The sequence below is a fragment of the Alosa alosa genome, chromosome 14, assembly GCF_017589495.1.
Source record: "Alosa alosa isolate M-15738 ecotype Scorff River chromosome 14, AALO_Geno_1.1, whole genome shotgun sequence".
Taxonomy (NCBI): Eukaryota; Metazoa; Chordata; class Actinopteri; order Clupeiformes; family Clupeidae; genus Alosa; species Alosa alosa.
This window is the reverse complement of record NC_063202.1, coordinates 13,231,925-13,247,863: the sequence shown is the minus strand read 5'-3', so window position 1 is coordinate 13,247,863 and position 15,939 is coordinate 13,231,925. Positions and strand designations below refer to the sequence as shown.

The 15,939-nt window shown below is 43.4% G+C and overlaps 2 protein-coding genes across 3 annotated transcripts in view; both read left to right on the top strand.

Annotated features, from left to right (window-relative positions):
• The first annotated feature begins 106 nt into the window (after nucleotides 1-106).
• Nucleotides 107-10,508, top strand: thg1l (tRNA-histidine guanylyltransferase 1-like). 2 transcript variants are annotated; one of them, XM_048262435.1, is made up of 7 exons: nucleotides 107-356; nucleotides 733-924; nucleotides 1,149-1,325; nucleotides 3,012-3,181; nucleotides 9,615-9,703; nucleotides 9,938-10,045; nucleotides 10,214-10,508. In XM_048262435.1, exons 2-7 carry the CDS (start codon nucleotides 740-742, stop codon nucleotides 10,367-10,369), a joined length of 885 nt encoding a protein of 294 aa, XP_048118392.1. In that variant the 5' UTR covers nucleotides 107-356; nucleotides 733-739; the 3' UTR covers nucleotides 10,370-10,508. The 2 variants fall into 2 exon arrangements, with proteins under 2 accessions (XP_048118392.1, XP_048118391.1); XM_048262434.1 differs by having other exon boundaries at nucleotides 107-447.
• A 1,911-nt stretch (nucleotides 10,509-12,419) lies between these two features.
• The window catches only part of LOC125307644 (disintegrin and metalloproteinase domain-containing protein 19-like), a gene marked incomplete at its 3' end in the record, with an annotated part of 43,098 nt that continues 39,578 nt past the window's right edge, over nucleotides 12,420-15,939 (top strand). The window contains 3 exon segments of the mRNA XM_048263698.1: nucleotides 12,420-12,701; nucleotides 13,106-13,206; nucleotides 13,486-13,556. Coding sequence (XP_048119655.1) covers nucleotides 12,596-12,701; nucleotides 13,106-13,206; nucleotides 13,486-13,556 — 278 coding nt within the window.

The following is a 15,939-nucleotide window of genomic DNA, read 5'->3' as shown; positions in this document are numbered from 1 at the left end:
TTTACTATAAAACGCTTGATGTAGTCGCAGTTTTGTCGCACAACCGCCAGCATTTAACGTAACTTCAAATTGCACCGTGAGCGGAACCACTGATTTCGTCTGTGAGCTCTAGACGGACATATTTACATGCTGGACTCGAGTGCGTGCTCTGCAGTTGCATGTTTTCACATTTTCCCAGGGCTGATGCTGGCGAGTGCCCCCACGCGCGACTTCAGGTATCCCAGTCGCCAGTGGAAACAGATGACGGCGGCATGAGGAAAAGCAAACTGGACGTTACAGACCACGAAGACACACAGAACGGCTAACGTCGCGAGGAACGCGAGGCTGTGAGGAGGGAACCGGACATCGCGTTAGAGGTGTGACTGTGGTTTGTGGCGTTGACTCTGGTGACAAACTTGTTAGTGGCCCCCTAACATGTTTTGGCCATAGACTGTATAGTTTTGGCAGGTAAGCCGTCACAAAACGTTGGCGACCCCAATCATTCACAGCATGTGAGAGAGAGAGAGCGCTCATCTCTGCTCCATCCAGTTAGGCGGTACTTTGAGCAGTACTGTCTAAGTTTATTTTTACGTAGCTAAATTGTAATGTATATTTATATTTTTATTTAATGTAGCGATTGTACTGTTTGCATGTTTTATGTAATGCACTGGTCAAGTGTAAGCCCCATATGCTCTCTGTGTGTGTGTGTGTGTGTGTGTGTGGTGTGTGTGTGTGTGTGTGTGTGATCTGCAGACGCTGCATGCTGTTGAGGGTGGGGTGTGTGTGTGTGAAAGATCCTAGGTTTCTCCGGCGGGCGTTCTCCTGTGGCGGCGTTGTCGTCATGGCGAAGAGTAAGTTCGAGTATGTGCGGAGTTTCGAGACTGATGACACGTGCCTCAAAAACTGCTACATTGTAGTGAGACTGGATGGACGCAATTTCCACAAGTAAGTAGTACACACACACACACACATATTCACACACATATACACACACAGATACACACACACACAGACATACACACAAACAACCTCTCTCTCTCACACACGCACACACACACCCACACTTACACTTGTCTCTCTCTCTCACACACACACACTGTCTATTGATTGCATCTCTCTTTCTCTCTCTCACACTCACACACACACACACACACGTGCAATGTGTGCAGGTTCTGTGATCAGCATGCGTTTGTGAAGCCCAATGACGAACGCGCGCTGGCGCTGATGCGGAGGAGTGCGGAGTGTGTGATGGAGCAGCTGGAGGATGTGTGTGTGGCGTACGGCCAGAGTGACGAGTTCAGTTTCGTCTTCAAACGCTCAACACACTGGTTCAAAAGAAGAGCCAGGTACACACACACATACACACTTCTCAGTATGCTCATGAATGTGTGTATGTTTATTTGTATGTGTGTGTTCTCTCCTCAGTAAGCTCATGATTGTGTGTGTGTGTGTTTTCTCCGCAATAAGCTCATAATGTGTGTGTGTGCTGCCTTCCCTTGTAAGCTTCCATGGATTGTGTGTGTGTTGTGTGTGTGTGTGTGTGTGTGTGTGTGTGTGTGTATTAGGGCTGTAACGATATGCGACATCAAAACCGGAATCGCAACACTCATATCCACCTAACCCCAGCCGCTGTGTGAAAAAAGGCAGAATCTTGACACACCCTTCTAGTGTTTCACATAGCGCTTTGCAACTTAATACTTCTAATCGCATAAGCAAATACACATGTCCCGCTTTTACTTACCGTAGCCTACATTGTCCAAAAATTAAATAAATAATTTCATACCCCTCGCTAAGCTTCATTGTAGACTATGTGTTCAACTTTACCAAACAGTATACAAATAAACTCCCTCCTTGCCCCGCGCCTCTCACTTCCCTCCCTCGCTAGTGGACACGCATACAGCCCACCCAATCCAAATAAAAATTAAATTCACAATCGCGGAAGGCAAGGTGTGTATGTGTGTTCTCTCCTCAGTAAGCTCATGATTGTATGTGTGTGTGTTTTCTCCGCAATAAGCTCATAATGTGTGTGTGTGTTGCGCGTTCTCTCCTCAGTAAGCTCATGATTGTGTGTGTGTGTGTGTGTGTGTGTGTGTGTGTGTGTGTGTGTATTAGGGCTGTAACGATATGCGATTCGAAACCGAAATCGCAACACTCATATCCACGAACCTGTGCCGCGGTGTGAAAAGGCAGAATCTTGACACACCCTTTCTAGTGTTTCACACAGCGCTTTGCAACTTACGCGACCGCATAAGCAACACACATGTCCCGCTTTACTTACCGGTAGCCTACATTGTCCAAAATTAAATAAATAATTTCATACCCTCGTTGCTTTCATTGTAGACTATGTGTTCAACTTTACCAAACAGTATACAAATAAACTCCCTCTCCTTGCCCCGCTCTCTCTCACTCTCCCTCCCTCGCTTAGTGGACACGTGCGACTCGGCCCACACAATCCAAATAAAACATTAAATTCACAATCGTGAAGGCAAGGACGCATAGAAAACAATTAGCTAAATTACTATTAAATTTGCTTAGCATCATTAGCATGCTGCACATATTTGTTTAAAACTCTTGCATTCAAGTTGACTGATCAACTCAATACCAATGTTTCCCAAAAGGGCCTGTCCCAAGGAGAACAAGTATTACCTTGAAACTTAAACACACATGGGGAAACTGAACAGTTTTTAATAACAGAAATGTTATTAAATAAAATGTCTAACCCCCAAAAAAAAAAGGATCGTGTCGAACCGTGGGTCAAAAATCGTGATACAAACCGAATCGTGAGGTTGGTGTATCGTTACAGCCCTAGTGTGTATGTATATGTGTGTATGTTTTCTCCGAAATTAGCTCATAATGTGTGTGTGTGTGTGTTCTCTCCTCAGTAAGCTCATGTGTGTGTGTGTGTGTGTGTGCGTTCTCTTCAGTAAGCTCATGGTGTGTGTGTGTGTGCGTTCTCTCCTCCGTAACCTCATTGTGTGTGTGTGTGTGTGTGTGTGTGTGTGTGTGTGTGTGTGTGTGTGTCCTGTCCACAGTAAGCTCATGACCCATGTGGCCTCCCAGTTCTCCTCCAGCTTTGTTTTCTACTGGGGTGATTATTTTACCCATCAGCCCCTGCTCTACCCTCCCAGCTTTGATGGACGAGTGGTGCTGTATCCTAGCAACCGTAACCTGAGAGACTACCTGAGCTGGCGACAGGCTGACTGTGAGCACAATGACCTCATCACATGACCTCATCACATGACATCATTACCCAGCTGTACTGTATGCTTTACAGTATTCATGGGTTTCATCAGTTCATGCACCTTGATTATGAACGCAGACTGCATGGTGCTTGATTAATACCGGAGAATGTCTAATAAGGGGAGAACTGCCACTCTCGGAAAACGTCCGGTTTCTGAACTGGTTGCATTTCTTTCTTTGGTTCCACATGAGGGCGCTCGTCCACGAGTGCAGAATGCATGGAGGTCTATGGAGCTGTACCCCTCAAAATCCACTTTTCTCGGGATATCATTTTTTTTCAAGTAATTTGAATATTGTATTCGAAAGGGGAGGCAAAGAAAATACAATTGGTTGAGTATTATATTTTTTAAAGTCACTTAATTGTTCTAAAAAGGCTTTCAAACGTGTCAATGACGTCATTCATTAGCACAATGCTAGCGTGTTATGGGCAACAACGACCCAACCTGTAAGAAATCAAAGGACATAAGTACTTTCGTTCATTCAACTTTTGACCTATAACCCATGTTGAAGTTATACAAACTACAATCAAATCTGAGATTTGTCAATGACAATCAGGTGAAAGAGACAAATTTAGCCGTCTAGCTCCATTGACGCCCATTCATTCTGCACTCATGGCGATCGCCCCCAGTGGAACTCTGGTGGAACTGCAACCAAAATTCGGTACAATGGGATTTAATACGGAGTGGTCAGGCTCTCCATAGACGGGCTCTGTTAATACACCTGTGTAAAGGGACCTGATGAAACCCATGAATAGCAACTTCAATACACACAATACACACACACACACACACACACACACACACACACACACACACACACGCTTCAATACACACACACACACACACACACACACACGCGCGACCTTATCACTTCCTAAGCTATTAGGTGTCGCCACCTGACGTCATAAAGTGGGTGGCGACCATCTTGGAAGTATGCATAAGACAACTTAATGTAAATTAGAAAGTCAGTTTCTGGTTTAGTATAACTTCTATATTAATAATACTTTTGATCAAAGACGGTATGTTACTGTCATATAGGCCTACACAGTTGCCATAATAGTCCAGACGAAATAAAGATATGCAGTTTAACAGATTATTCATTATCAAGGAGAGCAAACTTTTAAACTGACTGAGGAGTGGAGCAGTCAGTCAGACATCGATGTCTGTGGCTAAATCGAGCCTAGGATGAACCTGCTACAGTTAGCTTTTCCTTGTAGGAATAGGCTAATTAGGCTATTATTCTATCCAATTTGAGTCGTATATTCCCTCGCACTAAATAGTACAATTACTGTTGCGTACACGGTTGCCCTAATGGTCCAGACAGGGTTAGGCTGTTAAAAAGTGCCAGTCAAGGAGAGCAAACAAACAGAGTGTACCTATCCAAAACATTCATGGCTTGTTACTAGCCTACAATTGATTAAACCAAAATTATGATGGTCAGAATTGTGTCAGTGTGTCCAGATTAGTTGAGCTAATTTAGTGTCAGGTGAATATGATTTTATAAACTATTAGCGATTTGTTAGTGTTGAGCTCTCGTGTTCTCATGCAGCTGGTAGCCTATTCTAGCTACGTTAACTTCACGATAGGCTACTTTACCCTGTCTGAAAGGCTACTTTACCCTGTCTGAAATGCTCATCATGTTATGTTGAATCTTTTTTTTTTTTTTTTAGATTAGATTCAACTTTATTGTCATTTAGCAGAGTACAGGTACAGAGCCAATGAAATCCAGAATCTCCAACACAAACACAATCATCTTTAAATTATTCATGAACGTGTCATTACTTCGAAACTCGTCATCACTCATCACATAAGCACCATAATCCCCGTCTCTTCAAAACGTAGCATACAACTTCACAACATGGCCAAATAAATGGCAGAACTTACAGTGTCTGGTGCTCGATCACATCCATGACTTGCAGAACGATTGATTAGTGTGCCAAACTTGTGAATCTAATTGTAAAATAAACCACAACTGGCTCAAATGAACACGATAAGTAGCCTAGGCCAAACTTTTTTTCTGGGGACCCACTTTTTAAAAATGACAGACCATCACAACCCATTTCACTTTCAGAGCAGAGTGTTTAAAATGTCCATTTAAATTGTAGCTAATATAATGCTGAGCGTTTTAAATCCGAAATAATAAGGAATATGAGGATATCTACAGCCTATGACGCAAATTGAATAGCCATGTCCGGTATACGGATGTCTGCTTTAGTTGTAATCGTTCAAGTTGAAGAGCTGGGTCAGTGGATCTTCTGGCCAATCGATTTCCTTTTCGAAAATGAAAATTAACAAAACAAAAAACTTATCGAAATTATCGAATTTCCGTTTTAAAATACAAAATCGAAAAACGAGAATCAAGTCGTTTTCCGTTTTTGTAATCGGTTTGAAAACATCAAAATACAAATACCGAAATCAGTCTTAATTTTGACGATCATTATTCAATGAAGCCTATAACGTTATGGAACAGTGTACACGGCACACCTCCCAACATTCTAAATTAATTTTATGCACCATATTGTTATGTAGCATAGTAATATTACACCATTTGAAAGCTTGGACATTTGGGAATACATATATGACAACTTTTTTCATGTACAATTTGTATGGTGCTTTACATTGTCAGATTAATCAAACTATGTCTCACTTCAATTTGATAAACAAAAAATTTCCCCCTCCCCCTCCTTTGGTGCTTCACTACTTTCTAGCTGCAGTGCAATAAGTAGATGCCACATATTGGGTCTTGACATATTCACAGGAATAGCTATGAAATATTTATGTTGTTTTATCCAATATTAGTTGTGCAGATGTATAGTCCATCTTATACACACCCATTGAAGTAACAAAGGAAATGCAAAAAAAGAGACTTTTGTGTAATTATTCCATATTTTGTGTAGTCATTCTATATCAGAACCTGAACCTGACATACAATCAAAATAGTCTACAAGAAACCTCAGAGTGTTACCTTTCAGTTGAGACCAGGATTATGCTTCTACACCAAGAGGTTGCCACACAGTAAGCCTTTTATTGTCAGTATGCATTTTGGGAACCCAAAAGTCCTGTGGGGAGTTTCCATAGGGCATTTTACAAAACGCATGAGCATACCTTGGCAAATAATGGTCCAAAGCACCGGCGGAAATATAAAACAGTATTCTAGCCTCTGTACCTCTGTGCCAGTACTTCCCACAGCTATTCTGATTGTTCCTTAAGAAACTACAAGGTCTCAGCTTTCTAAAGAGACCAAGCATTTGATGGTAGGCCAAACTAGGTGGGAACAGTGGCCTCTGAAGTAGGCATTTCGGGACAAGTCTAAAAATGCCCATCCCATATGAAGCTAACTTGGTAAAAATACCTGTTAGATATGGTGGCGTGTTGTGATGGATATAGAAGAGATGGTTAAAAAGGACATGTCTTATGCAGAAATCGCAAACACTTTAACAAATAACTTTGGTTCACAAAGAGGTTCCTCTGAGAGGAGCATCCGACGATTTTGCACCCAGCATAATTAGGCACCCACTAACTCAGGACCACCTGGAAACTGAGGTGGCCAAAGCAGTTTGAAGGTACTATGATGCGAGCTTCTGGGTAGGCTACTTATAACGTTATAGGCTTCATTAAATAATGATCGTCGAAATTTAAGACCTAAGACTAATTTCAGTATTTGAATTTCGATGTTTTGAAACTGATTAGGAAAACGGAAAACAACTTGATTCTCGTTTTTCGATTTTGTATTTTAAAACGGAAATAAAATTATCCTTCGTTTTTTGTTTTGTTAATTTTCATTTTCGAAACGGAAATTGATTGGCCAGAAGATCCACTGACCGAGCTGGTGTCCGTTAATGTTCATGCAAAAAGGCTGATTAATGTCCCTTGCATTTTGCAACTGCGAGGTCCATGGCAGGCGCCCCACAGAAATGTTTCATTTTGCGAGTGAAGGGGCTATCACATTGTACACAGTATGCGCTGTGCTCGCCGCTAGGTTGCTCTTGGTTGAGGTAACGTCTCAAAGATTTTTGTTGTGCTTGCCGCTGGGCTCAGCGCAAAATAGCAACGACAAAGTTCAACCTGATGCAACTTTGACCACGGCACGCGCAAGGGCGGCAAAGCGGCAAAATGCCGCTTGTGCTGCGCTTTGCTGAGCAGCATCGATTAGCATCCCGTGCCAGTGGCCACAGTGTGCCATATTTTAACAGACAGCAACAAACGTTTCTAATGGTCAACTATGCCTCTGGCTTACAGTTGGTTATAATGCTCGTCTCCACCTGTGGTGTTCATTACTTCCTACTCCAGTAAGAAACTGGTTTTATAGAAAGTCTGGCGACATAGCATAAGCAACATAAACAATCAGCAACTGTGTGTCTATTGTAGGCCTATTCGTTTTTATAACCAACAAATATATAGTTGGGCAGGTTTATTCAATCATCTTCATCTATAATGCTGCCCTATGGAGCACAGCTACCAGCAATAATATTCAATACTCCAAAGATGGCGCACATTCGGAAATTCACGTTTATGACTTTAAATTCATGATGTTGGTGGCGACACCTAATACTAGCACTATGTCACTACTGCTTGCATGTGGCCAACCTCCTTCTTCATTCCTCACATCTTTTGAAGTTGCACATAGCTCCGCTCATAAATCATCACTACCTAAGCTATACACACACACACACACACACACACATAGCTCCACTCATAAAGAACTTTGAATCTTTGCTGCCAGAAGGTTGCAACAGAATAAATACCGTAGCATGAATAAAATATTGCATTTAAAGAAATGCTTCATAATAAGTTTTTAACACCCCTAATATTTCTATATTTTGCATTTCTATATATTGTGGAAAATCAGTGAGCATGCCATACAAATTGAGTGGTTCAGTCATACTGAGAACATCCATCCTACAAAGTGTGGCCTGGCTAGGAGTAATAGTCCCCAAACATCGCCAGGAGTAACAGTCCCCAAACATCGCCAGGAGTAATAGTCCCCAAACATCGCTAGGAGTAATAGTCCCTAATAGTCTCCAAACATGGCTAGGAGTAATAAGTCCCCAAACATCACTAAGAGTAATAGTCTCCAAACATGGCTAGGAGTAATAGTCCCCAAACATCGCCAGGAGTAATAGTCCCCAAACATTGCTTCTCAGATCATGTGTTTTTCAGAGTGTCAAACTGAAGTAATGTCATAGGATTTGAATCTGAGGTCTGAGATCCCAATTTGAGATGTAGCAACAAACTTGTAGTGGACCGCTCCATATTCTTTATAGTAAAAACATATATCTCTATAGTCTTCACTGGGCTTATCCAACCGGGTTGCTTAAATGTAATTAGGTTGTTAACGTCACGCAGTCAGCTGACGCTAAAAGGCTGCTTGGCCAAACCTGCAGGGAAGACCACTAATTACCAGGAAACTCTTATCGGAGAGAGAGATTACTGAGGGCATGTGAGACGTGGCGGGAGCATTTTAAACAGAGATTTCACACTGGATGTAGTTACACTGGATTCCTCTGGATCGTACCCTTGTGGATTAATCCTTTGGAGGAATTACTATGAAGCAGCGCGGATCCTGAGCAAAATAGGACCGGCTCAAACTACTTTGTGTTGCACATGACTGAATGGATCGGCAGCATGGCAAGATGTTTCCCTTTCTCTTGTCGGGGTGTTGCGAAGATCCCTGGTTCAAGTCGTAGGCCTACTCTGCAGTTTCCCTGGCTAGTCTCCCACTGGTAACTCAACACTCATCTCCGAGTTCACGTTTCCCTTCCGCCAGTATATCAACTAATTCAACATATTCCACAACTCACTTTCCTTCCGTGACTCAGACTCTTTCATACTTTCCTTTTTGTTTAAATATCATTTTATTTTCGATTGTATGGATGGACAATGATTATTTAAGTTGTATATGAATATTTTTGTTTTAATTTAAACTATCACAATATATGATTTGAAACTTATAAAACGTGTTGTTTGATTTATGTGATAGTTTCGCTGTAAAGGTGGCTACATTTGAATTTGCAGCCAAATACTGCCTGGCATCCCAGAGACAATTTAATCTAATTTAAAATAAAAGATTCAGATTAGTCACGTTACAAACTTATCTGATTTGACACAGAATGACCTATTAATAACCTGTGTGTGTGTGTGCGCGCGTCTGTGTATAGGCCATATGAATAACCTGTGTAATATGTTCTGTGTGTGTGTGTGTGTGTGTGTGTGTGTGTGTGTGTGTGTGTGTGTAGGCCATATTAATAACCTGTGTAATATGTTCTGTGTGTGTGTGTGTGTGTGTGTGTGTGTGTGTGTGTGTGTGTGTGTGTGTGTGTGTGTGTGTGTAGGCCATATTAATAACCTGTGTAATATGTTCTGTGTGTGTGTGTGTGTGTGTGTGTGTGTATGTAGGCCATATTAATAACCTGTATAACACAGTGTTTTGGAGCCTGGTGCAGAAAGGAGGCCTGAGCACATCACAAGCTGAAGAGCGACTCAAGGTACATTTACACACACACACACACATATATACACACACACAAACACATATACACACACAAACACATACACACATACACACACACATATACACACACATACACACACACACACATACACACACACACACACACCATCCATCACCGTGTTTTGTGTGAGGTTCAGGAGGATGATGATGATGATGATGATAAAGATGACGTGTGTGTGTGTTTGTTTTGTTTGTTTGTTTGTTGCAGGGTACAGTGGCTGCAGATAAAAATGAGATTCTGTTCTCTGAATTTAACATCAACTACAATAAAGAGCCCCTGCTCTACCGCAAAGGCACCACTCTCATCTGGGACACGGTGAGTGAGTGAGTGAGTGTGTGTGTGTGTGTGTGTGTGTGTGTGTGTGTGTGTGTGTGTGTGTGTGTGTGTGTGTGTGTGTGTGTGTGTGTGTGTGTGTGTGTGTGTGTGCGCGAGTGAGACAGACAGAGAGACAGTGGGTTGACCAATTCTAAACTTGTTTCTCAGACAGAAGAGGTCACCACCAAGAAGGTGAAAGCAGCCAATCAGAATGAGTCAGAAGTCCATGTGACCCGCACCAGAAAGAAGGTCACTGCCCACCATTGTGACATCATTGGAGAACAGTTCTGGGCTGAGCATCCAGATATTCTGGAGTCGGACTGAGCAGCTCCATCAGGAGCGCATACACACACACACACACTGGACTGTTGAGTCGAGTCTCATGCCAATAGCCTACCACCTTGTGACTGAAGTTCATCTACATTTTCATGTTTGTTGTAATAAACCGATTGTCTTAAGTGTGTGTGTGTGTGTGTGTGTGTGTGACCACTGTGACTACTGTCAGGACCCTCAGGAGGTCTAGCAACAACCACATGCACACACACATGGCTAACACATGCACGCACACACACACATCAAGCATATCCTCACACACACGCACACACACCAAGCCGGCCCAGAATAAGAGCTGTCCAGCTGTGGCCAGGCACAAGACGACTCTGGCGGCGTTGGCTAGCCTTGCAGCATGCAAGCACCGGGCAAGATTTCACTCAGGCTCTGGCACACACACACACACGCTCACTGCCCCCCACCCACACACACACACACACACACACACACACACTCACTGGCCCCCTGCCACACATACACACACACACAAAGGGCTTTTTAGATATAACCTCCGGAGTATATGCGGACGTTTGTCAAATGGAGGTCCTACTCTTCGGGTGATTCAGATATGATGCTAACCTGCGGACCTTATACTGACTTTATACGGACCTATGTGTGAACGACATACACGCACGTTACAGAATCTCCGTGTGGTTGTCGAGTGAGGGGTGGGGGCTTGCAAGTTCGCAAGAGGCGAGATATGACGCAGAATATATGCGGCCCCTGTCAATGCTGCTGTTTTTGTTTACAAAATGTATGCATGGCCCCAGCCGTGGCGCAACTGGCTGGGGCGCCTGCACTGTGCGCCGGCACCGGGTTCGATTCCCGCCCCGTGGTCCTTTCCGGATCCCACCCCGACTCTCTCTCCCATTCACTTCCTGTCATTCTCCACTATCCTATCCGCAATAAAGGCATAAAAGCCCCAAAAAAAAATATACTAAAATGTATGCATTAGGCTATGTAGGCTAAAGAAGAAAAATCTATTGTGCGTAGTCACGTAAGTGTGCATGGGCCTACTTGAAGCTGACCTACAGTATTTGTATGCGTGGTTCAAATAAACACATTTATCTGTTTTTAACGTTATGTAGAAGAATTACTTGGCTATGGAACCCAAATCTGGTTTGCGTTGGAGATAGCATGCACAAACTTATAGGCTTTATGGTACCAGCCAATTCAGTAGGCTAACTCTTCAAGGCCATCATATACAACATTTTTAAACAAACAAAATACTAACATAACAGTGAAGTGGTTCGTTTTTTAATGGTTTATTTTTCCAAAAGCATCCTCTCCCCATGTGTCTATTGCATTTACGTAAGGAGCTTGGAACAAAGTTGGGTTTTCTTTGTTTTCATTTTCTCTAGGCATATTCATTCTCAACAAATATCAGGCTCAGCAGTGAGGTCATGAGAAGGCTATCAATGAACAGAAAACCGACCGTGTTGGCTAACAATTTATTAAATACTCCTGTTATTGTCGTCAACGACGTCGTAGGCTACTGCCTTTTCAGCGCTTTCTGCTTATGATGATTTGGTCTTTTAAATTCTTTTGGCCTTTCGATGCGGTTGTAGGCTACATCAACGTGTCTCTTGCTGTTCCCTTCAAGTGTTCTATCACAATTCGTCACAAAGTCTGCCCTCATGGACAGTAGCTCTGTGATGTCTGCGTCTTTCCAGGTTGGAGATTTTCTGGACAGCACTATGCCACTCCATCCTGACACTGGCATTTAAAGGAGAATTCCGGTGTGATATTGACCTAAAGTGTATCGAAATATGATACCGAGTGTGAACGTATGTCTCATAGCCCATCTCGGCTTGTCCCCTGCACTCCAAAATCTGGCGCTAGTTAGCCGAATTTTCCCTAACTATTAGTTGGACGGTTGAGTCAGAGTTACCATTTAGCTGGGCGGCTGAGCCAGGTGAAAGGTGTACATGGTACTAAGTGGTACATGGTAAATGCAATCGCGTGGGGCTTGTGTCGTGACGTGGTGAAGGGGTGGTGCCGGGATGCGAGACAAGAGATGCTCTCGCGCACCCACCCTGTTGTGCGGGCGGTTAATGATAGCCTATCAGATGCCATCGCATCGCACCGGAAATCCCGAACAAGCTTTACAGTTTGTGATAGAGAAACTGTATACACGCGCTCCAGTGTCGGAGTAATCGGTGTCTACTCATGCATGTCTAAGATTTCATCTTTTCTGTAGAATGCTATTCTCCTTTTATCATGAGTCTGTCGGCGCGAGCAGCGGGCGTACGGTACAGCGCATGCCTGTATGTGTTGTTGTGCAGTCTTCTTTATGAAGGGAACGCTGGGATGTCCGCCAGCAACGGTAAGTCTGTCGGCCTGAACATTTATATATCTTTTGAGAGCTATGGAGAGATATCGCTCGTGCGTTATCACCACTGAGCCGCTGCGCGTGTAGCAGTCAATGGTATCGGACACGCGACACCGGACAGCGCGAGAGTGGTGAATAAGACAAAACAACCACAGCAACAAAAGTCTCAAAATGAAGAAATCTGTCTCGTGATGAAGATTCTCTCCGGTAAATGCGGACGTGTTTGTTGTCATTAACTGACCCTAGGTGATTAATAGTTGAATGAAAGTTCAAGATGCGTGTTTGTCAGATGTAACATGCCGTAAATAATCAATAGTACGAGTGTGTGTGAGTACGCTGTGCACCTGTGCTGTCAAATTCTCACTTAATAAACCGGAGCTACGCGCGTGTGTTTGCAGGGGAAGTGGGTTGGAAAGGAACGGAGCCTGCACCGGGCTATGAGGTGACGTATCCACGGTGGCTGCCGGCTAAAACCCACCGCCTCCCAACTGGAGAAAAGGTATGCAGTGGAGGTGTGTGTGTGTGTGAGAGAGAGAGAGAGCTCTGTGACAACTTGCATCAAGCGGACCTTCGGCCCTGCCAGTAGGTTCACTACACAGGCGCGTGGTGATCCCGTATCAAAAAAGGAATGCTATTCGTGTGCTGTAACGGGACGCTCGTGTCTACACACTCTTGGTCCAAAATTAGCGGCACTACTGTAACAGCAATAGACAGATTACTGTAAAAACTACCCTCTCCCTCTCTCTCTCTCTCTCTCTCTCTGTGTGTGTGTGTGAAGCATCCTTCTGATGTTGAAGTCTGGATCACAGCGGAGGGTCGGGATCTTCTCCTTCAACTGCAGAAGAACAAGTCAGTTTTCTAGCAGTGTGTGTGTGTGTGTGTGTGTGTGTGTGTGTGTGAATGTATGAATGAGCAAGTTATTTTAGTGGTCATCTCTCTCTCCACTGGCAGCTCTATAAATACAAAGAGTATGACCTGTGTGTGTGTGTGTGTGTGTGTGTGTGTGTGTGTGTGTTAGTGGGTGGGTGGTGGTGGCGATATGCTGGACTCCAAAGACTTATGTTTCATTGGCAGGTCTAGACTTGACCATCATAGCAGCTTGTGTGTGTGTGTGTGTGTGTGTTTGCAAGATGTTTGCAAGAGTGAGTGATACCTCAAACAGTTGGCAAGATATAAAAGGCAGAGAAGTGTGTGTGTGTGAAAAGCTGAACAGATAGCGCCTCTACTACTGAGAAAGATGACAACCACAAAAAACTGAACACACACACACACACACACTGTTAACTCAAGAGGAAATCTGTCTCAACATCCTTCCCGCTCAGATCTGCAGTGCTGGTTACCACACACACACACACACACACACACACACACACTCAGGTATTGATTGATCTGAAAGTATCTCCTCCTCTGCTTCTCCTTCTTATTCTTATTCTTTCTGTAGCACTGTGTGTGTGTGTGTGTGTGTGTGTGTGTGTGTGTGTGTGTGTGTGTGTGTGTGTGTGTGTGTGTGTGTGTGTGTGTGTGTGTGTGCGTGCGTGCGTGTGTGTGCGTGCATTTGTGCGTGCGTGTGTGTGGGAATTTCATTCTATTATGTGTCTGTTTGTGTCGGTGTGGGTATATATGTGTGTGTATATATGTTTGTGTATATCATTCACAGATTCCAGTGTCTTCCCCATAAGCACATGCACATACACACACACACACACACACACGCACACATGCTTTTAGCTTAATGAGTGTGAGTGTCTGAAAGGGCCAATATCCTTAAGAGCGTCTGGGTGGGTTTTTGCTGAGTCAACACACACACACACACACACACACACACACACACATTCTTAAATTTTCCCTTGGGGATCAATAAAGTATCCATCTGCACACACGCACTATATTCCCTCTTTTCCTCCATCACTCTCTTTCTCCTTTTGTCTTTCTACCCCCGTCCCCCGTCCCCGTCCCCGTCCTCCTAGTGAGGTCATCCCAGTGTGATGTCATTCAATCTCTTAAGTGAATGCCCCCAATGGCACAGCTGCAGCAACACACACACACACACACACGCACACACACAGACACAGATACACAAAGACACCAAGCGAGGGCTCAGTGAAGTCTTTGTTTTGCCACTAAAATCACAGCCTCTGCCTTATGAAGCTAACAACACACACACACACACACACACACACACACACTCACACGCACACACACACACACAGACACAAACAGCATACAGTAGCCTGAAAAGTTGTCGGTTCAATTCCTGGCTTCCATCGTTGTGCCCTTGAGCAAGGCACTTAACCCCCCCCCCCCCACACACACACACCAAGGCATAGCTCTGGTGTCAATGCCCCTTGTAATGTAATTGATGTAAGTTGCTTTGGATAAAAGCGTCTGCAAAATGAATAGAAACACTGAGACGTGTGTGTGTGTGTGTGTGTGTGTGTGTGAAACATGTGCATGCTCAGAGACAGGGCGTGTGCGTGTGTGTGTGTGGGTTAAGTGTTCACAGACAGGGATGGGCAAACATACATCAACATGTATTTTAGAATAAAATATAAAATACGCTCATTTTAAGTGTATCAAAATAAACTACAAAATACAGTGGCCATGCCATAATAAAATGATGCTAAAAATGCTTTTTAAAGGGAGCATGAAATCGCTTTGCACACACACACTGCTTCAGAATTAGGGGAGACACAATATTGTCCAGACGCATAGTAGGCTAAATGCCCTCCGCTGGCTGCAGAAAAATTGCAGTTTAACAATAAACAGCAATGCTAATCCGAGGTACCTGTCTAGTTTTATGGCATAAATATATTGTTTTTATAGTGGCATGCGCTATCAAGAGCTTCCATGTACTTCGTATGTTTGTCAACATCACAAAAACTACAATTTTCGCACAATTTGGTGGAAAGGTGTAGCACAGGCAGAGACGGTTGATATTGTATATTAAGGATCTTTGGCACAGGCTAAGGAAAACCCATTCATTTCTGGAGCTGATCGTATTGAAAGTATTTCCCATATCGTAGTCTATTAGATCGCTCGCAACATCAGCAAAAATGAAACATGGAGAGTGGATGTCTCTGCGAAGATACCACTGTTACATTTGATGCATCAATCAATGATTGATCTATATAAAAAAAAGCGACTGGTAGTAAATCTAAGGTAAATTGGATTAAAGCAAAAAATCCACAAAAAAACATTTTGTATGCATTACATTACATTTTTAGCAGACACT